The sequence below is a fragment of the Moschus berezovskii genome, chromosome 27 (genome assembly GCF_049115385.1).
Source record: "Moschus berezovskii isolate FMDL1 chromosome 27, NW_MosBer_1.0, whole genome shotgun sequence".
NCBI classification, from domain to species: domain Eukaryota; kingdom Metazoa; phylum Chordata; class Mammalia; order Artiodactyla; family Moschidae; genus Moschus; species Moschus berezovskii.
Window position 1 is genome coordinate 15659510 of NC_142486.1, and position 20607 is coordinate 15680116.

A 20607-nucleotide genomic window follows, 5' to 3' on the forward strand; every position below is an offset into this window, starting at 1 on the left:
GGGAGGAGCTCAGATGGATCTGAGGACAGGGACCTAAGGGTTGGGATACCCGCAGGAAATGGTGGATCCGGAAGGATGAGTCACTTACAGGATTTGGGGGCTCTTGTTATAGTCACCTGGGGTTTGTAACGGACTGGGATAAGAATTAGAGACAGAGTGAAGGGCAAGAGTACTTGATCAGAGAGCACCTAATCAAGTGTCCCGCGGTGGGTTTGGGAGCTGAATGGAGAACTGGCCCAAGAGAGGACTCAGGCAGGGCAGCGTGGCGCTTATTGGCTAAGGGTTTCACCAATGCCCCCGAACCCCGCCCCTCTTCGCGCTGTCCCCAACTGTCACCCCCTCCCGCGCTTGTCTCCGGTTGTCACCGACATCCCTGGCTTGGCACCGCCTGCTGGTAGCACCCCTTTCCTTTGGATGCTGCCATTGGCTGAGACAGCTGTCTCTCTTCCTCCCTTCTCGCTAAAGTGAGAGGATGCATTCACTGGCTGACGAGGCAAATGAATCTCAAATTTGGCCCGCCCCTCGCAGCTGTCATTCCTTCCGGACCTTCTTGGGAGACCCAAAGAATCCCTCAGCTGCTATTGACTGCGGATGCTGTCTGTCACCGCCCAAATAGCTATCACTGTCTGTCAACCTGACCTCCTCCCACTTCCCTTTTCATTGGCTCCCTTTTAACCATTCTTTTTTAGCTAGGCCCGCCTCTTCTCGCACAGCACCCGCCTCCTTCCACAGTCTGTCACTCTTCAGTCATCTTTATTGGCCAGGAGGTTCGGCTTCCCGCTTTTTTATTAGTTAATCCCTTCGTCCCGCCTCCGCTAGGTTTCACTCGCCCTCTCATTGGTTTTATAACCCTCCGCCTTGTCTGTTTCCTCTTCCCAAATTACCCACCCCCTTCCCACCTCCAGCCCCACCCACCCTCCCAACGATTGGCAGAAACCCAGTTCCCTCTCTCCTATTATTCGTCCAAGACCTCTGACGAGGCGGGAGAAAAAAGGAGCGCGATGGGACTGCCCGCGCGCAGGCGTAAAGCGCCGAGACGCAGGCCGCTTGGCCGGCACCGGGGCGTGTGCGCAGGCGCGAGGTCGGCCGCTCGCCAGAAGCGGGAGGGAGGGGGCGGCGGCGAGAGAGCGAGAGGGAGGTAGAGGGCGCGAGCGAGACCCCGGCGCCTGGCGCCCCGGGACCCTTTCCCCGGCTCCGCGCGCTGGGCAGCCGCCCGCGCGCCGCCCTCCACCCCGGCGCGCGCTGGGCCGCGCCCTTCGCCTTCTCCCCTTCCTCGACTGGCGGCGCGGAGCGGCCTGAGGGGCGGCGCCTTTTGCAGCCGCTGCTGCGGGGGGATGTGAGGGGCGGCCCGCGGACATGGAGACGGGCCCGGCGCCCTTGGTGGCCCCGCCGCGCCGTCATGGCGCCCCCGCGGCCCCTTCGCCGCCGCCCCGCGGCTCTAGGGCCGGGCCCGTCCTGGTGGTGGCTCCGGGGCCGCCAGTGACCACGGCCACTTCGGCCCCGGTCACCCTGGTGGCCCCCGGGGAGGCGCGGCCCGCATGGGTACCGGGTCCGACCCAGACCTCAGACTCGGCCCCCGGCCCGACGGTCAGAGGCAGCACGGAGGTGGGACTGACTCTGGAGGCTTCACCCGATGCCCCCAGGGCTCAGGTCTCCGGCCCGGAGCCCTTGGTGCCCGAGGCTGTGGCTGGAGCTGAGATGTCCGTGGCTCAGGCCCCAGGGGCAGACCCTCCGAAGACGGAGGAGGCTATAACCTCACCCGATCCTGGACCCGGGACCCTCACCAGGACCCCTTCAAGAACGGCTCCTGGGGCCCTGACAGCCAAACCCCCTCTCGCCCCCAAGCCGGGAACCACAGTGGCCTCAGGTGTGACTGCACGGATTGCAACTGTGACAGCAGGACAGGTGACAAGTGGACATGGAGCTGCGGCAGCAGCAGCAGCATCAACCGGACAGGCTCCCGAGGACCCTTCACGGCCTGGCACAGGCCCTCCAGGGACATGTGAGGCCCAGGTAGCTGTCGTGACGGTGACCCCAGCTCCGGAGCCCGCTGAAAACTCTCAGGACCTAGGCTCCATGTCCAGCCTGGGACCTGGCATCTCTGGGCCTCGAGGGCAGGCCCCAGACACCCTGAGCTACTTGGACTCCGTGAGCCTCATGTCTGGGACCCTGGAGTCCTTGGCAGATGATGTGAGCTCCATGGGCTCAGACTCTGAGATAAACGGGCTGGCCCTGCGCAAGACGGACAAATACGGCTTCCTTGGGGGCAGCCAGTATTCAGGCAGCCTGTGAGTACCCAGTGGGCCTGTTTCAAGGAAGCAGAGGTGGGGCGGGATGGGGAGGAAGGGATACACCTTGCCTACACTTTCCCTGGTGGCTCAGAGGTTAAAGCGTCTGCCTCCAATGCGGGAGACCTGGGTTCGATCCCTGGGTCGGGAAGATCCCCTGGAGAAGGAAACGGTAACCCACTCCAGTATTCTTGCCTGGAGAATCCCATGGACGGAGAAGCCTGGTAGGCTACAGTCCACGGGGTCGCAAAGAGTCGGACACGACTGAGCGACTGAACGGACGGACGGACGGACACTCTCTCAGTGCATCCTCCTCTGAGGATCCAGGGAGTGACCAGTGGGAGTGGGATGCTTAAGGATCCTATCCTGCCTAGAGCATCCTGAGGTTTTCTGTGGCACCAGCCTGTTAAGGTTTCAGACCAGGTGTCAGGAGTTCTGGGTTTGAGTCTAAACCTTGCCTTTGGTGGTGTGTTGGGTGCCCTTCAATGAGTGCCTTCCCCATTGGAGTTAGGGCCTCACTTTCCTCCTCTGTGAAGTGAAAGGTAGAATGAGATGATACCTCCGGTTGTCCCAGCTCCTTGATGGGAATCTCCAGCTACAGGCCGGATGGTCTAGAGGTTTGACCAGACAGGGGTTCTGATAGAGATCATTGGTCCCTTAGGGGGAAAGTCTGGAGGGATGCAAGCACCTCTCCCCCGTAGCCCTAGGTCTGATGGGGTGATGAGCTGGGGAAGTCTGATGGAAGAGAGACCTGAAGGCAGGGCATCTCTGTGAAACAGAAGAGCAGGCTTGTGTTTTCACTGAAGGAAAGGGTTGGGGGAGGCCTCTTCCCCATTTCCTCATCTCCCCAGCCGGGTTTACTCTTTCCTAGTTCCCTCCAGGGGCCTGAGTCACTCCTAAGGTGGGGGTGTAATTACTTCTGACTTCTTCCTTTCCTCTCGTTGGATACTGCCCATTGGCCCTGTACCCCTTTAACCTGGTCAGTTCAACGTACAGCATCACCAGAGGACCCCAGTGCCAGGCCCAATGCTGGGTACTAAGGATCAAATAGGTATTCCAAGGTGCTCATCATCTAGAGGGAGAGACAAATACTTAAACTGTTGGTTTCGACATCATGTGTTAGGTTTAGCCTGGAGATCATCACAGGGTTTTGTGAACACCTAGGGAAGGGATCTTTTGCCCAGTCTGGGAGTTCAGCCAGACTGATCTGAATTGTGGAGAATGAGGAGGATTTAGTCATGACTGTGTGTGTTGAGGTCAGGGGGACCTGCCTGGTGTTGGGGAAAGCCCTGTAGGAGGGTATTCTAAAGAATTCAGGGTGTATAATCCAACAACAACAACAAAATTTCAGAAAATTTTCGAGGATCAACATTCACGGTCCTATGTGGGGAAGGCTGGTGCTTTCCCATGCATGACGGAGGCATTGTTGTACCTAATTCACAGATGAAGAAACAGGATTAGAGCAATCGAGTGGATTGCCCCATTCAAATAATTTGGATCCGTGTGACCTATGGTGCTCTCCTCAGCACTATCCTGCTCTAAGGAACTTGGATTGAATTAGATTTTAGTGAACCCCTCTTGTGTACCAGGCACCGTGCTGGGTGCTAATTCTCTGCTTTGTGATTTTGTCCCTCTAAAATCCATCTTCACGCTGGCAGAATCTACTTCTGAGGTCAGGCTGACCGTGGGGTATGTTATCTTACAAGCTTTTAGTGGCTCCCCACTGTCCACAGGATAAAGTTTAAGCTTTAGCCTGGACACAGGTTCCTTATTATCAGTCCTGACAGCCTCTCTGGTCTTCTTTCCCACCACTTTTCACCATATGCTGTGTGCTGTGTCCTGTTGAAGTGATTGTAGTCTTTCTGCCTTCATCCTCAGGCGATATCATCAGCCAGGAGTGCCCTTCTCCTGGTCTTTTCCTGCCATCTTTTACTCAGTCCTTCATGGCTTCCCTTAGATGTCCTTTCCTCCAGGAAACCTTCCCTGATATCTATTGCCCCTACTTCAGCTAGCTGCCTCTTCTGTGGATCTTTGTCATTGCGTTTCCCTCGTCACATTGCCGTCATCCCTCTGCTAGCTTGTGACATTTCGAGGGCCGGAAAGGGATCTTACTCCTCCTGGCCTTTAGTAGAGTTTGGAATTGACTTTTAAGATAGAGATTAATGAGAGGAGCCTCTGGGACAAAAGAAACTAACATTAAACCTTCCATTTAACAGTCCTTTATATACAGTTTCTCAGTAGTCCTCTCGTAACTTGGTGATGTAGGCGGTGGCATCCCTTTTAACAGATGAGGAAGAGACTTGATTCTCAACTTGCTAAGACTCCCCAGTTTCTAAGGGACAAGTGGGATTTGAGCTCAGGTCTATCTGGGAACATGCGTTTTCTTTCATTCCACTCACCTAGCGCTGGCTCCTCCAAGTAACTGTTTTAAGACTGATGCGGTATCTTGAATGTGAAGCTTTGCTAGAACAGTGAGCAGGCAGTGCAAGGAGAGCTTCATTTGCTTGGTAATCTGGGGTGATTCCAAGGAGGAGAAGGTAGAGGAAATTGCAGATGGTTCAAGGGATCTCAAGAGTCTGGTAGAAGGAAACTCAGTTGCTTCTGAGGAGACAGATACTTGTTCTGTATTTAATTTTGTGGATAATAATTGCTGTTTGCTCACTGAGGCTGTGCTAGGTGATACTGTTTTTTCTCCATCTTACAAATGAGGAAATTGGGGCTTAGAGAGTGACTTGCCCAAGGCCGCACAGTAAGTGGTGAGGTCTAATGTAAAATATGTAAAGTGAAAGTGTTAGCTGCTAAGTTGTGTCTGACTCTGCGACCCCATGGACTGTAGCCCACCAGGCTCCTTTGTCCATGGAATTCTCCAGACAAGAATACTGGAGTGGGTAGCCATTCCCCTCTCCAGGGGATCTTCCCAACCCAGGGATCGAACCTGTGTCTCCTGTGTTGCAGGCAGGTTCTTTACCATTTAAGCCACCAGGGAAGCCCCAGTACAAAGTATACTTTATACGTATCCTGTACTCTCTCCCCAACTTTTATGTGTCAAAAGTGGGATTTGAAGACAGCCTCTGTACAGAGGTCCAACATGAGAATGTGATCTCTGTTCGGAGATTCCGTCCAAAGGGAATTCCTTTCAGCGTGGTGAATTAGGGCCTTGGAGGGCCGAGTCACCAGACATCCTGATGTGTTGATAGCTCACAGAATGCGTTTGTGGTCTGGGTTCTCATTGGAGATTGGAAGGTGGCTTGCCTCAGTTCCTCCAGCAATCAGGATTTATACTGCTGCTACTGACTTCTTTCCTACTCCCCATATCCTCAGAGAGAGCTCCATTCCTGTGGATGTGGCTCGGCAGCGGGAGCTCAAATGGCTGGAGATGTTCAGTCACTGGGATAAGTGGCTGTCACGGCGTTTCCAGAAGGTTTGAGAAGGCTGTGGTGGTCAGGGCCGTGGATGTGGTGGGGGTGGGGAGGACAGGGTGGGCCCACAAGCTCTGGGGAAGCCCAGGAACCTGATCTTACCTGCTCTCTGGACCAAGTAGGGGGTAGGTGGTTCTTGGGCCTGGGGGAGGAATAACTTTAAAAGATAGAAGGCCAGGTCGGGTGTCCCAGGGAGCCTGAGGGCTTCAGGGGAAGGCTTGGAGGCTGTGGCAGTCACTGAAGCTCTTCCCCTGCTGGCCACCCTGCCTTAGGTGAAGTTGCGCTGCCGGAAGGGGATCCCCTCCTCCCTCAGAGCCAAGGCCTGGCAGTACCTGTCCAATAGCAAGGAACTCCTGGAGCAGAACCCGGGCAAGTTTGAGGTGCGCACAGCTCCAGGGTGTGGGGCCATGTGACACAGTCTGTGTGAGGACCGTCATCCGTCCCCCCAGAGTCTGAGGTAATCTCAGCTGTCCCACTGCAGGAGCTGGAACGGGCTCCTGGGGACCCTAAGTGGCTGGATGTGATCGAGAAGGACCTGCACCGCCAGTTCCCTTTCCATGAGATGTTTGCTGCTCGAGGCGGGCACGGGTAAGGCAACCTGACTGTGTGAGTCCGTTGTGGGTGGATGCAGGGCTGGGCTGAAAGCAGTTCTTGCCTTCCAGGAATTCTGCAGGAGTGGTCTTTCATGAATTGAGTGTCAAGATATACTGAAGGATGGGTCCAGGGAGGGAGACAGTGACTTAGGGTGATGGGGGTGTGGTGTGGGGGTATTGGTGAGGGGGAGGTGGGACACATCAGAGCCTCATTGGGGAGGTTGCATGTGAGTGAGGTTTTGAAGGATAGATGGAAGCAGAGCAAGGGGCAGGGTTTTTCTTGGCTGGGGGGTTATGTAAGCTCTGTCTGGGCAGTGGCGTTGGATAGAGCTGCTGAAGCTGGCAAAGCAGTTAAGGGCACTTGAATGCTGTGCCAGGGCCCTTTGATTTTTGTTCTGTTTGCCAGACTTCCTCAAGAAGTCTATATATCGCTCCCTAGTAGTGTGCCAGATGTTTTTAGATGGTTCTCAGCTCCTTGTGGGAGCACGTGGATAAACTTTTAACAGTAAGTTCATCCTCTCAGCAAGTACTTACCAAGCACCTGCTATCCTCCAGGTATTGTTTTAGTTACAGATGATAGCAGTGAATGAAAGATAAAAACTCCTGCCCTTTCCAGGCTTATTATATTTTAGTAGGGATAGACAACAAAGAATGAAAATACGTTGTAAGTACAATGGTGATAAATAGAAGAGTTTAAAGCAGGAAAGGCCAATAGAGAATGTGAGTGGAGATGGGGTTAACGTAACCTGATCTGACTTGTGTTTTAAAAGGATCATTCTGGGACTTCCCAGGTGGTCCAGTGGCTAAGACTTTGTGCTTCCACTCTCAGGGGCATGGGTTTGATCCCTGGGATTCCTGGTTGGGAACTAAGATCCCGCATACTGTGCAACTCTGCCAAAAAAATCAAAAAACAAAAACCCCAGGATTGTTCTGGCTGCTGTGGTGAGAATAGACGATTGGAGACAAGGGCAGAATCAGAGACCAGGTTGACTGTTTCCATAATCCCAGACAGAGACAATGGTAGATAGACCAGGGTGGTAGCAGTGGAACTGTGGGGAGGAGGCGTTGAACTCTGAATATATTTTCAAGGTAGAGCCAAAAGGATTTGCCAGTGGATTAGATGCGGAGTGGTGTGTGCGTGAGAGTGGATAAGGAAGACTCTTATGGCTCTCGGTCTTAGAAACCAGAATGAATGGAGTTACAGTATACTGATGCGGGTGGATGGGGAAAAGTGAGGGGTATATCAGGAACTCATTTTGTGAATGTGAAGTTTGAAATACTCACTGGACATCCAGGTGAGATGCCAGGTAAGCTGGATATACAATATACACAACATCCAGGGAGAGGTGTTTTTTTTTGGTCATGCTATTCAGCATGTAGAATCTTAGTTCCCCAACCAGGGATCAAAGCTCTGCCCCCTGCACTAGGAGTGTGAAGTCTTTTTTTTTTTTTAGCAATTTATTTCTTTTTATTATTTTTGTTTGCACTGGGTCTTCATTGCTGTTCATGGGCTTTTCGCTGGCTGCAGTGAGCGGGGGCTACTCTCTAATTGCAGCGCAGGAGCTTGTCATTGTGGAGGATTCTTTTGTTGCAGAGGAGTGTGAAGTCCTAACCACTGGACCACCAGAGAAGTCTGGGAGAGATTTAAACTGGAGATAAATTGGAAGTTGAGAGATGTCAGCCTCTAGATGGGACCAGATCTCACCCGTGGGACTAGATGAGGTCATCAAAGCAGGAAGTGTAGATATGAAAGGAAGGTGTTCAGCGACTGAGCCTACAGCGCTAACATTTGAAGAATAGGAAGATGGGAAAGGACCTGTAAAGGAGACTGGAAAAAGCTAGAAGGAAAACCAGGAGAGTGTTTCCTGGAAGGAAAGTGAAGAGAAGTTTCAGGATCAGCTCTTTGAAGTGCTGCTGATGGATCGAGTCAAGTCAAATCTGTAAACTGACCTCTGGATTTAGCAATGTGGAGGTCATTGGTGACCTCGATAAAAGCGGTTTTGTGTGGAGCAAGGACTAAAGCCCGTATTCTAGGTGGGCTAGAATTCTAGCAAGTCTGTATTCTAGGTGGGTTTGCCTGAACAGGCAGGAAAGAAATGGTGTGATATTCAGAGGGAAAAATTGGGTAGAGAGACGTTTTTTATTTTTTATAAGCTAGAGGAAATGACATGTTGGTATGCTGCCAGCATCTGTAGTTAGAGAAAAATGGATCATACCCAAGTGATGGGAAGGTTACTGGAAGGATGGCCTGTGTAGGCAAGAGGGGATGGGACCCAGTAGAAAGGCTGTGGTTGGTCAGATTCACGAATAGTTCACTCATAGCAGCAGGAGGAGGCAGAGGCACAGAAGCAGGCAGGTGGGTGAAAGCAGCGTGAGAGTTTGTGGAAGTTACATATTTAATCCATATTAGGTGAAATAACTGGTGAATCAAACCTGTCATTTCATGGATGTTAGTACAAAGTAGAGAAAAAAATAAGTGGGGCGGTGTACAGATAAAGCATAAATGACGGTCACACTTCAGTGTCTGAATTTTGAGAAACACTGTTGTAAGCTGTGGTCAGGAGTGTGTGACTGGAGGCAGGGAGAGGATCTGGGAGGTTCTGAACGTTTCCCTGGCTGAGCTGTTCAGTAACTGTGGATGTGGAGAGAAGGCCTAGACACGAGTGAAATCCAGAATGTAGTGTTGATACGATGTGACGACCAGCCGTGGGGAGGGGTGGCAGGCCCTCTGCCTTCTAATGGGGGTTGGAGTTCCCTCATACAGCCATGGAGCACCCTCAGGCAAAAGAGACAGATCTGGGGCAGAGAGTGTATTCTTCTGGATGCAGAGCTAAGAGGAAAATCTGAGGCCCAGCTGGCTTTACAGGCCTCCACTAGAACCAAGGCCCTGGCCTGGGGGGAAACTGATGAAATCCCATCAGACAGATAAGGCGGGCCCTGCCCTGGGAGAGCGCCTGCTGGAGGTAAAAGCAGGCAGACAGTGCCAGAGGAGGGCCGATGCTGCAGTTGTCGAGAGCTTCCTGGAGAAGGTGACCTTGAGGGTTTAGGGATGGTGGCAGATGGAGAGAGAGCAGAGCCTGTGTGAGGAATGAGTAGGGAGCACGTGGGTGTGCGGCAAGGGTGGAAGGCTGGAGCCTGGGAGGAAGCCTCCGTGATGATCTCCGAGACTGACTTAAGCTCAGGAGGCGGGATCGGGAAGGTAGCTAGATCAGGTGTGTGGTGGTAAAGCTCTGGGGTTGATCCTGCATAAGCTCTGGGGGAGTCTGGGGTGGGGTTGGGGGGGGGGTTTGTTTGGGGGCGGGGAGCTCTCAACTCCTGTGATTACCCTCATGGTCTTTCCGCATACCCACAGGCAGCAGGACCTGTATCGAATCCTGAAGGCCTACACAATCTACCGGCCCGACGAGGGCTACTGCCAGGCCCAGGCCCCCGTGGCCGCAGTGCTGCTCATGCACATGCCTGCTGAGGTCAGCAGATGCCGGACCTGGTTGGGGAGGGGCTGGGCCTGCAGGGGTGATAGGGGAGCTCCCTGCCCTCTGTTCCTCTGGCCCCATCCCTCCCTCCTTGTTCTTGTCCTTCTCAGCAAGCCTTCTGGTGCCTGGTGCAGATCTGCGACAAGTACCTCCCCGGTTACTACAGTGCAGGGCTGGTGAGTGTCTGGAGGCTGGTGCACCTGGGGCTACAACTTGTCCCTAAGACTGCAGGGCGGGCCAGGTCCTGCCTCACCCTGCACCCTTCTGGCTGGCTGTTCTGGGCCCCTCCCACTGAGGTGAGGATCCCACCTCATGGATGGGATCCGACTACCAGCGCCAGTCCTACCCTAGTGGGCCCACAGCCAGGGGGCCTCTTCTCATGGTTCATCCCATCTCCAGGAGGCCATTCAGCTGGACGGAGAGATCTTCTTTGCCCTGTTGCGCCGGGCCTCCCCACTGGCGCATCGGCACCTGCGACGGCAGCGCATTGATCCCGTGCTCTACATGACAGAGTGGTTCATGTGCATCTTCGCCCGCACCCTGCCCTGGGCTTCAGTGCTCCGGGTCTGGGATATGTTCTTCTGTGAAGGTACTTCTGTAGCCATGCAGGCCAGGATGGGGCCTGGGGTTTCCGTGGTGGCTTCCAGACTGGGGCCTGCTGACAGAAGGCTGCTTCACTGAGATCCATCTCGGGGCTGGAGAAACTGAGGCTTGATCTTACTGGCTCTGGCACCAGCCACAGCTTGCTTTACCTCCCAGGAACCTAAAACCCGTGGCGGCTCATTTTCTCCTTGAGGCCTCTATTTCCTCAGCAGTACATAGGGATGGGGGCTGTGAGTACCCCCTGCATGGGCCAGGCTGAGACCCCCATCACCCGTGGCCTCTTCTCTCTGGGCCTGCAGGCGTCAAGATCATCTTCCGAGTGGCCCTGGTGCTGCTGCGGCACACGCTGGGCACGGTGGAGAAGCTGCGCTCCTGCCAAGGCATGTACGAGACCATGGAGCAGCTGCGGAACTTGCCCCAGCAGTGCATGCAGGAGGACTTCCTGGTGCACGAGGTAGGGCCTGGCCTTAGCGTACCTCACTCCCTCTTCAGGAGATCCCCGCCCCCCACTGCACCCTGGTACCCATGTCTTCTCCATCTAGGTGACCAACCTCCAAGTGACAGAAGCACTGATTGAGCGAGAGAACGCAGCCCAGCTCAAGAAGTGGCTGGAAACCCGGGGTGAGCTGCAGTATCGGCCCTCACGGAGACTACACGGTTCCCGGGCCATCCATGAGGAGCGCCGGCGGCAGCTGCCCCCCCTGGGCCCCTCCTCCAGCCTCCTCAGCCTCCCTGGCCTCAAGAGCCGGGGCTCCCGGGCAGGTGGAGGGGTCCCCTCCCCACCCCCTCCCGTCCGCAGGGCCAGCGCGGGGCCTGCCCCAGGGCCAGTGGTCACCGCTGAGGGACTGCGTCCATCCCTTCCTTCGCCTACTGGCAACAGCGCCCCTCTGGCCCCCAGTGGCAAGGAGGCCCGGAGGCAGGAGAAGGAGCGGCAAAAACAGGAAAAGGAACGTGAGAAGGAGCGGCAGAAACAGGAAAAAGAACGGGAGAAGCAGGAGAAGGAGCGGCAGAAGCAGGAGAAGGAGCAGCAGAAACAGGAGAAGGAGCGGCAGAAGCAGGAGAAGAAGGCCCAGGGCAGGAAGCTCTCGCTGCGTCGAAAGGCAGATGGACCGCCCACCCCCCAGGACGGTGGGGACAGGTCCTCTGCATCAGAGGCCCGGCAGGATGCGTACTTCTGACCTCTGCCCTGGGGCTGGACTGCATGGCCCCCTCTTTTCCCTCAGCCAAGAGCAGACCTAGCCTGGGGTGTTGCTCCCAGCCCGCCCTTGGCAGGTTGTCCCTCTTTGAGGAAAGTGGCTTAATTCCCCATCTCCATGCCAGCCGCTGATCCCCACGTGGCCAGGACAGTCAGAGAATGGGGGACAGCTGCATTTCCCTGGGGAAGCAGTGGACACCTCACCGCCAGCTCGGCCCAACTGGGGTCCCTCCCCAGGTGCCATCCTCCTGATTGGCCTTTGGTCACCACAGGGGTGACTTGTGGCAGTGGGAGTCAACAGTTTTCAGATTCTTACACTCCAGTCACTCCCCTTACCCGTGAAGTGAAGCTGGGTTCCTTTACCCCCTTCAGTCCTGCCTGCCTCCCCCAGTTCCTGGTTGGGGGCCCAGGCTCTTCTTGCTCTCCTGGACATCTCCTGTGTTGTAATTATGTACAGAGGACCTGGTTGGCCCAGGGTGGGGGTGTTCACTCCATCTTCTGTTCTCTGGTTCTCCCTCCCTGGTGTTCTTGCACTCTATTTAAGGGGACACGCACTGGAACAGGAAGTGTCGCCCACCTCCCACCACCACCCTCCTTGCTCTCCTTCCTCTTCACCCACCTTTCTCTGTATTCTCAGGCCTCCCCTGCTTTGTCTGACCAGGGCCCCCACCTTTCATTTTGTCCCTTCCAATCCTCCAGCCCCTTCCTGGGTAAGGGGTCTTCCCCTGAGCTCCAGGGGGTGGAACCCAATGTTTACATGTTCTTCTGTCTCTGCCCCCACCCTGTGCGGCGCTTTGAGGAACCGGAAAAGAACCTGCTGTTGTACCTGGGCCTGTCTTCTGCCTTGTTATTTGATGACTGGGGTTAAAATAAGGACAAGGAGGGAAGGAGTGACGAGTTAGCAAGGATCTGGGTGTCTCTGGAAGGTGTTGACTGGTCTTGGCAGGTATGTTTGGGCCTTTAGTCTATCAGTCGCTCATCAACACAGTTGAGTTCCTGCTTCACCTCCACCTGCTGGGGATCTGCTGCCTCCGTTGTCACTGGCCTCCTGGAACTGTCTATGGACAGACTGCAGCATCCGGATCTCCTTTCCAAAGTGCTCATGCAACTCCTGAAAGCTGAAGAGGGTCCTCTGGGTGGTTGGGGAGCCACAGTCTTCTGGGGGTGAGCCAGGCTCTTGGCCAGTTGCCTGGCACAGCTCCCGGTACTGGGCCTCCAGGGGGCGTAGCAGCACAGCCAGCCGCGTCCAGGTAGCCCCGGCCAACGCCCACAGCCAGGCTCTCAGCTCCTCCCTGTTTTCTGCTGCCAGCTTGTAGGCCCGCCCACCTTCTCCCCCTGGGGTCCGAATGGTAAAGGCATAGGGTTCTGTGGCTCCAAGGCGTGGCTCCACCTGGCAGTTCTCTAATAGGATGAGGCCCAGGGGTGTGTGGTCAGCTTGGTGTTCCAGGTAGAAGAGGAGATTTCCCCGCAGGATGAACCAGCGGCGCTGATAGCTGGTATTTCGGGCCCCCTTCTTTAGCAGGATGCCCTCCCGGTCTGGAGCCTGTGTTCTGTACCCACGGAAGAAACGAAGCACGGACTTTTGGTGCAGTTTCATGATAGCCCACTGTGGGAAGAAACCCTAGGAGCAGAGAAAGGAGGAGTGGTGCATTTGGTTATCCGGGGTACCCCCGCACTGCCCTCCTCTGGCTCCAGTAGGCTCTTTCTGGGCACAGTCTTGGTCGTGGTCTAGAGGGATTCAAATTCTTGAGTTCTCAAGAGGGACCTCCCACCCACCTCCCAAACTGAGCTCTGCCCCTTGGGCCAAATTACAAAACCTGGGCAGGACTGTAGGGCTGGGGTCCTGTTTGGGGTTGGGGGGGCGGATACCCACTACGGCCCTTTTCCAGGCCTACCTGAGATGAGGGCACAAGGGACTTCAGGCCTCGGTAATGGGAACAGGTGCCACTGCCACCTCTCCTATTTTTGACTCTTCCCACCTCAGAAACCAGGAACTTGCCCAGGGGATAGGAGGGGGCTGATTTTAGACTTCCCCTGGGTCCTAAAAGGAGCTGGGTTCGGAAAGTGTCCCAGGAGCCTCCAGGAGAACCGAGCTCCAGAAGAACCTCTGGGACAAGAGCGAGGCTACACCTCGGACTAGCAAAGGGCGGACAACTGGACGCCAAGAGTAGGAAGGCAGGATTTCTAATGAGATGATGAGGGGCGCAGAGCCAGCCGTGGGGAAAAGGAGACTCATCCCGGGAAAGAGAAAACTAGGGCAGGAACCCACCGGCCCTGCTGGGACTTTGCTCCTCCATCGTGAACCTGGGCGCCCCTTTCAGTAAAGCGGGCTCCACTTTCTCCTCAGAGCCTCTACTGTTGTAGGAGGAAACCGAGACCACTTCCGGCCATCCTCGTCCGATCAGGGTCTAGGCGTTCAAACGTCCCCTCTTCTCACCATAGTCGCCCCACACGGCTCGCGTCACTTCTGGGAGGGGGTGTTTCTCCCCGCGCGGCGCGTACTTCCGCCCGCTCCTTCAGTTGTGGCTCTGACCCGAGTGAAGTCACTTCCGGCCTTCCCCGGCGCCTTCCGCAGTTCTCTTCCGGGTGGTGGTGGGCGGGTGGCCCGGATGTAGCCCTGGTGAAAACCTCTCTCCCTTTCTTCCCCCACTTTTCCTGGATCCTTAGGTGAGCGCGAGCCGGCCGGACTGCTGGTGTCCCCGTGGCCCTGCCGCCTTTCTAATTTGTACACAGCCCAAGACAGTTGGGAGTCAACCCGCGGAGTTGGGAGTTAGGCGCAGGGAGGAGCGGGGCTTGCCAGGGCGCTAGGTCCTGGGTCCACCGGGGCCCCTTGGGCTCCGAGGAAGCTGGGGGTGGTGGAGCGGGTGTTTGCCCGCGAAGCACATCGCGCCCAGCACTGCGTCACGTGGGGGAGCCCGTCTCCTCTCGTCAAGGGTGGGGGTGCCCGTAGACGCTCTTGCGTCTCCGCTCCAGCGGCTCTTTTAGAGGCTAAACCAAGTCCCAGGGGGTTTCTGGACTGCCAGCTCCCATTTCGGCTCCTGATTCTGTACTCCCTCCCTTCCCAAAGTGGATCTAGTACTTGCCAAGTGAAAGATCTGTTGTGCAGGGGGCCCCCTCGCGGGGAGTTGCCGCCTCACCCAGTTCCCTTAATCTGCACCCTTTCCCTCTGCTCAGTTTGGGAAAAGCCCTTCTGTCCAGTCATGCCAAAGAGGAAAGTGACCTTCCAAGGCGTGGGAGATGATGACGAGGATGAAATCAGTGTCCCCAAGAAAAAGGTGAGGGGGCCAGACTCCTGTTCTGTGGCGGAGTGAGGGGAGAAAAAAAATAAATTAGAAGCCAGAAGAGAGATCTGAAGGGACAAAGAAAGGATAGAAAAAGCCAGCTTTTCCGCGTATTTCTGAGATATGGCTTTGCAGGATTTTCAGTTTGAGTGTAGATTCTAGAGTATTTGGGGTCATAGCCAGTAACTTGCTTCTTTCTTAACTTCTGTCTCCTGCCCACAGTTGGTGGACCCTGTAGCTGGGGTAGGGGGTCCCGGGAGCCGCTTCAAAGGCAAACACTCTTTGGACAGCGATGAGGAGGAGGAGGAGGATGAAGGGTCCAGCAAATATGACATCTTGGCCTCAGAGGATGTGGAAGGTGAGCTGTACCAAGAATTGACTTTTTGCTGGGGGAACAAATAGGGACCTCTGGGGTCGTGGAGGACGGGAGGCTCCTGTCTCTTTCACGCCTAGCATGGGATTCTTGTGTCTGTCTGGGTGCAGGTCAGGAAGCAGCCACGCTCCCCAGTGAGGGAGGTGTGCGGATCACACCTTTCAACTTGCAGGAAGAGATGGAGGAAGGCCACTTTGATGCCGACGGCAACTATTTCCTGAACCGGGATGCTCAAATCCGAGACAGCTGGCTGGATAACATTGACTGGGTGAGGTCTGGAGACTAGCATGGCTGAGCCTGGGCCTTGCTGGCAGTTTGTCAGAAATAAAACCTTCCTGTTTTCCCATTGCAGGTAAAGATCAGGGAGCGGCCACCTGATCAGCGGCCGCCGTCAGACTCAGAGGAGGAGGACAGCCTGGGCCAGACGCCAATGAGCACCCAAGCCCTCCTGGAGGGCCTTCTGGAACTGATGTTGCCAAGAGAGACAGTGGCTGGGGCACTGAGGCGTCTGGGAGCCCGAGGGGGAGGCAAAGAAGGCAGCAAGGGGCCCGGGCGGCCCAGTTCCCCTCAGCGCCTCGACCGGCTCTCCGGGTTGGCTGACCAGATGGTGGCCCAGGGCAACCTGGGAGTGTATCAGGAGACAAGGGAACGCTTGGCCATGCGACTGAAGGGGTTGGGGTGCCAGACCCAGGGACCCCGTGACCCCACACCGCCCCCTTCGCTGGACATGTTTGCTGAGGAAGTGGCGGAAGGGGAGCTGGAGACCCCAACCCCTGCCCAGAGGGAAGGTAAGATTGAAGAGCAGGGGAGGGGGGTGGTGGGCAGGGGGCAGGCCACTGAAGGCCCGAGTGACTTAGCCGGTTGTTTTAGAAGCAGCGTCACCCGGAGATGGTCTGGCAGACGTGATGTGGGAATATAAGTGGGAGAACACAGGGGACGCAGAGCTGTACGGGCCCTTCACAAGCACCCAGATGCAGGTGAGCTCCTCTCTACTCTGCTGTGCCTCTGCTCTCCCTCCCCGACCCCATCGGTCCTCTCCCAACTCTGCCCTCTCTTCCTGCAGACCTGGGTGAACGAAGGCTACTTCCCAGATGGCGTTTATTGCCGGAAGCTGGACCCCCCGGGTGGCCAGTTCTACAACTCCAAACGGATTGACTTTGACCTCTACACCTGAGCCTCCTGAGGGCCCAGTTTGGTGGTCCCTGTTTTCCTGGACTCTGTGGAGGCGGCTCTGGCTGCCTCAGGTAGTGAAGATGTTGAGGGCCACTTTTCAATCAACTTCCTTTTCCCAATAAAAGCCTTTAGTTGTGTATTAGGGGCCTTGGCTGTGCTGATGGCCAGAAGCTGGAGCCGGGAACCTCTTCCAGGTCCCTTTGGATTTGTTTTTGCCCTTGGTGTTTCCTCTCATGAATATCCTCCTTGGTTTCTTGCTGGTCCCTCGAACCACCTCACCTTTGTTTCCCGTTCCTTGGGGCAGAGCCGGGCCTGTCAGGTGTCCTGTGGCCTCCCACTCCAGACTTTGTTCTCAACTGAAAAATCTCTCCACTCACATGCCGTTCTCCAGAATCCCCTGGGGGTTCCTGTTTTGCTGTTCTTAGGTCTTTGGCTTCTAGGACCTAAGATGTTCTGCCTTGTAACCAATATAGGATAGAGCCCCAGAAGTGGAATCTTGAGGCTTGGATGGGCTGGGACATCTGTTGGGAGTGAGCAGGAAGGCTGATGCTTACTGGCTTGCTCCCCACTGTCTCAGGCTTCTTAGAAGCAGATAGAAATGGCCTCTGAGGTAGAGTCTGGACTCAGTGTTGGCACCTAAAGGACTTTCAAGGCCACCTGGGCCAGTTTGCACAGGCCCAGAGACTGGGCAGTGTCTCACTGGAGGTTACACAGTGAATCACAGGACTGTCCCTGACACAGTGGCCTCCCTTCGAAGGCCTTTCTTGGCATCAGGCCTTTTCTGACTGGCCTTGGAGTCTGCAGCTTACATTTCCTGGGCTCCTACAATACGTCTGACTCAGTTTAGTTCTTTTAGGAAACTGCGAGAACTGGGCTGGTCCTCTCCATTCAGAGTGGGTCCGGGGAGGATTGGGAGGAAGACTGATAGGTGTCATTGTGTAGTCCGGACCTAACACCTTCCATCCCGCTGGTGCTGCCTTGTGCCTCTCCTCACTCACACCGGTTAGTTCTTCACCTGGCTCTCTGTTGGAATCTATGGGGAACTGTAATGTCACTCCTCAGACATTATGAATGATTTGGTCTAGGGATGGCCTGGGTCTTTTAAAAACTCCCAGGTGTTTTCCAGGTGTTTCCCATGTGCATCCAGGTGGAAAACCAAAGGGCCCAGCTCAAGGTTACACCAGGGGAGAGGGGCCGGTTCGTGGACCAGTTCATGTGTTAGAGCTGAACACGGGTGTGGCTGTGGTTCTGGTGGAGTCAGTTACCAAGAGTCAGGCAGCAGAGCCATGGGGCAATGGGCATCCTGGGGCGGGAGGAGGCAGGCCCAGAACAGGAAAGGGTGGAGGGGCTGGGTGGGGATACTTGATTCTCTAGTGAGGCAGCTACCTTCTATAATAATATCTATAACAGTGGGGCCCACTCTAGTGCTCCGTCCAGACGTGGGTTTCACTGACTTCAAGATACCTTCAGTTGTAAGATGTCTTCATGTGTTAGAAAACCCTGCCTGTTGTGGTTGTAAGATGTCATTGATTCAAAGCTGCATCCTGATTTCAGATACGTTCCAAAGTGAAAAAACAGATGTTTTAGAATCAATGAAATACAGTATTCACGTTTATATCCCCGGTGACTAACTCATGGGAGGTGTGTAGTGTTTGGTGAATAGATGGAAGCCAAGGGGAAGTTCCCCCAGATATCCTGCAGAAGTCCCAGGCTTCATCCAAAGCTGAGGACACGTCCCTTCTGTGTTTACATCCCCGAGGACAACAGGTGTGGGCAGATTAATGGCCCCCCAAAATGGCCACATCCTAAGCCTCAGAAGTTGTAAACGTATGGCTGTCTGGCAAGAGAGCTTGCAGACACGATCACGTTAATGATAGATGTGTCCTGGATTAGTGAGGCAGGCCCAGTGTGTTCACATGGGTCCTATTAAGTGAATGGAACTGAGGAGGGTCAAAGTGAGCGGGAGGTGAAGATACTACACCTGCTGCTGGCTTTGCAGTTGGAAGATGGGGCCAGATACCAAGGAACGCAGGTATCTGTAGATGCTGGAACAAAGAAACAGCTCCACTGTGGATTTTGGCCCAGTGAAGCCATTTGGGACTTTTGACCACTGCTGCTGCTGCTGTGTTAAGTTTGAGATCATGTGTTAACAGCCTCAATAGAAAACTAGCACTCCATCCAGCTGAATGCCTCTCCCACCTTAAACCTCACTCCGTTCTTCATTGGCCACGTCCCTGTTTCAAGCCCCTATCAACACTTAACTCCCTTGCCTTAAACCAAACAAACTGTGTATATATATATATGTGTGTGTATATATATAATTTCTATACGTGAGTATATAATATTTTTTTGCCACACCCTGCACAGCATGCAGGACCTTTTTCCTGTTTTTATTTATTTTTGGCTGCACTGGCTCTTTGTTGTGTACGGGCTTTCTCTGGTTTCAGTGGGTGGGGGCTACTCTTCATTATGGTGCACAGGCTTCTCTTGTTGCAGAGCACCGGGCTCCAGAGCACAGGCTCAAAAGTTGTGACGCAGGGGTCTCCGTTGCCCTGAAGCATGTGGAATCTTCCCAAACTAGGAATCAAACCTGCATTGTCCCCTGCATTAGCAGACAGATTCTTAACCACTGAAGGGTCAGGGAAATCACTGTATAATTTTCACATAAGCTTTTTGTATCTTAAAATTGTTTTGTAGATTTACAAGAATAGTACAGAGCACTCACCCAGTTTCCCCTATTGTTAACATCTTTCAGTGGGGCATTTGTTAACAACTCATGAACTAATGCTGTTACTATTTTTATTTTTTTACTGTTTTTTTTTTTTTTTTCTGTTTTTGACATTACTGTTTTTAAATAGCTTTATTGCGATAGAATCCACCCACTTAAAGGACCATTGTGTTGAGTACATTCACAGGGTTGCAAAAGCATTGTTACAACCTCATTTTAGAATTTTGTCTAAAAGAAACCCCACCCAGCAGCAGTTCCTCCCCCATTTCTCCCCATCCCCACTCACCCTCCAGCCCCTGCCAGCCTCTAACCTACTTCCTATCTCTGGAGACTTGCCTGTTCTGGGCATTTCACACAAATGGAATCATCCCAGATGTGGTCTAATGTGTTTTCTGTGTGTGCTTCTTGGCATGTTTTTAAGATTCATCCATGTAACATGTAACAGTACTTTATTCTCCTTTGTTGTTGGGTAACATTCCATTGTGTGGATGGATTACTATATTACTACATTGTTTGGATGGATTAAACTTTTATTTATGTTTTACTAACTTTCCATAACATCCCTCTTCTGTTTCAGAATCCTGTCTGGAACACCGCAGTACATTTAGCTGTCATGTCTCAGCTTTCTCTGTTCTGACTGCTGCTCCGACTTGTTTTCACTGACCTTGACCAGTTTGAGGAGTGCTGGGGTGGTTTTTGGTCAAATTCCTAAAATTTCCCCTATGATTCGATTTGGCTTATGGGTTTGGAAGAAGAAGACAGAAGTGAAGAACCTTGCCTTTCACTGAAACTTTTTTTTTAAAGGATTTACATCTTTTTTATGTTACATAAATGGAATTAGTTTAATCTATTTATGGCTGTTCTGGGTCTTCATTGCTGTGCAGGCTTTTCTCTAGTTGTGGTGAGCAAGGGGCTACTCTCCAGTTGAGGTGCGAAGGCTTCTCATTGCTGTGGTTTCTCTTGGTGTGGAGCGCAGGCTCTAGGACAGTCAGGCTTCAGTAGTTGAGGTGCATGGGCTTGAGAGCCCAGGTTCAGTGGTTGTGGCGCACGGGCTTAGTTGCTCTGCAGCGTGAAGGATCTTCCCGGCCCAAGGATTGAACGTGCATCTCCAGCGTTGGCAGGTGAATTCTTTACCGCTGAGCCACCAGGGAAGCCCCTCACTGAAATTTTTCAAGGCTCCCCATTGCCCTCAAGATTAAGTTCAAAAACTTGAAGCTGATGGATTTCCTATGGCCTGGCCTGAATCGGCCCTTCCAGCTCTATGTCTCCCTTCCCTGCTGCCTCCCTCAGCTCCAGGCTCCATGACCAAAAGTTCAGTCTCGCTACACCGGTGCTAAATCAAATCTTGGAGACAGAGTTTTGGATGAAATAGAAAAGGACAGCTTTATTACTTTGCCAGACGAAGGGGGACACACTGGGATTCTGCCTGTAAAAACTATGTGCCCCAACCTGGGAGAATTTAATGATGGGATTTATAACAT

The 20607-nt window shown here is 54.0% G+C and overlaps 3 protein-coding genes across 7 annotated transcripts; 2 read left to right on the forward strand and 1 right to left on the reverse strand.

The window, feature by feature from the left end:
* The first annotated feature begins 1137 nt into the window (after positions 1-1137).
* Positions 1138-12401, forward strand: TBC1D10B (TBC1 domain family member 10B). The gene is made up of 9 exons (XM_055409848.2): positions 1138-2288; positions 5610-5709; positions 5980-6087; positions 6189-6295; positions 9653-9767; positions 9884-9949; positions 10173-10362; positions 10676-10830; positions 10919-12401. Exons 1-9 carry the CDS (start codon positions 1357-1359, stop codon positions 11552-11554), a joined length of 2409 nt encoding a protein of 802 aa, XP_055265823.1. The 5' UTR covers positions 1138-1356; the 3' UTR covers positions 11555-12401.
* On the reverse strand, positions 12390-14112 carry LOC129545527 (sesquipedalian-1-like). 3 transcript variants are annotated; one of them, XM_055409851.2, is made up of 2 exons: positions 14009-14112; positions 12390-13192 (listed from the first exon to the last, which is right to left on the reverse strand). In XM_055409851.2, the coding sequence occupies exons 1-2, from the start codon at positions 14009-14011 to the stop codon at positions 12551-12553; spliced, it is 645 nt and encodes a 214-aa protein (XP_055265826.1). In that variant the 5' UTR covers positions 14012-14112; the 3' UTR covers positions 12390-12550. The 3 variants fall into 3 exon arrangements, with proteins under 3 accessions (XP_055265826.1, XP_055265827.1, XP_055265828.1); XM_055409852.2 differs by lacking the exon at positions 14009-14112 and adding an exon at positions 13841-13997; XM_055409853.2 differs by lacking the exon at positions 14009-14112 and adding an exon at positions 13467-13763.
* CD2BP2 (CD2 cytoplasmic tail binding protein 2) lies at positions 14108-19907 on the forward strand. 3 transcript variants are annotated; one of them, XR_008683722.2, is made up of 8 exons: positions 14109-14238; positions 14746-14846; positions 15075-15210; positions 15336-15493; positions 15578-16013; positions 16096-16202; positions 16289-16469; positions 19704-19907. XR_008683722.2 is itself a non-coding variant. In XM_055409850.2 (7 exons), the coding sequence occupies exons 2-7, from the start codon at positions 14772-14774 to the stop codon at positions 16397-16399; spliced, it is 1020 nt and encodes a 339-aa protein (XP_055265825.2). In that variant the 5' UTR covers positions 14108-14238; positions 14746-14771; the 3' UTR covers positions 16400-16537. The 3 variants fall into 3 exon arrangements, 2 of the variants coding, with proteins under 2 accessions (XP_055265825.2, XP_055265824.2); XM_055409850.2 differs by lacking the exon at positions 19704-19907 and having other exon boundaries at positions 14108-14238; positions 16099-16202; positions 16289-16537; XM_055409849.2 differs by lacking the exon at positions 19704-19907 and having other exon boundaries at positions 14110-14238; positions 16289-16537.
* The last annotated feature ends 700 nt before the right edge of the window (positions 19908-20607 follow it).

Excerpts from the sequence above, each read along its gene's own strand:
- TBC1D10B (XM_055409848.2), top strand. The coding sequence starts at position 1,357 with ATGGAGACGGGCCCGGCGCCCTTGGTGGCCCCGCCGCGCCGTCATGGC. Across the intron at positions 5,710-5,979 it reads TGTCACGGCGTTTCCAGAAG|GTGAAGTTGCGCTGCCGGAA; the intron begins GTTTGAGAAGGC and ends ACCCTGCCTTAG. Across the intron at positions 9,768-9,883 it reads TCATGCACATGCCTGCTGAG|CAAGCCTTCTGGTGCCTGGT; the intron begins GTCAGCAGATGC and ends TGTCCTTCTCAG.
- CD2BP2 (XM_055409849.2), top strand. The coding sequence starts at position 14,772 with ATGCCAAAGAGGAAAGTGACCTTCCAAGGCGTGGGAGATGATGACGAG. Across the intron at positions 14,847-15,074 it reads TCAGTGTCCCCAAGAAAAAG|TTGGTGGACCCTGTAGCTGG; the intron begins GTGAGGGGGCCA and ends TCCTGCCCACAG. Across the intron at positions 15,211-15,335 it reads GGCCTCAGAGGATGTGGAAG|GTCAGGAAGCAGCCACGCTC; the intron begins GTGAGCTGTACC and ends GTCTGGGTGCAG.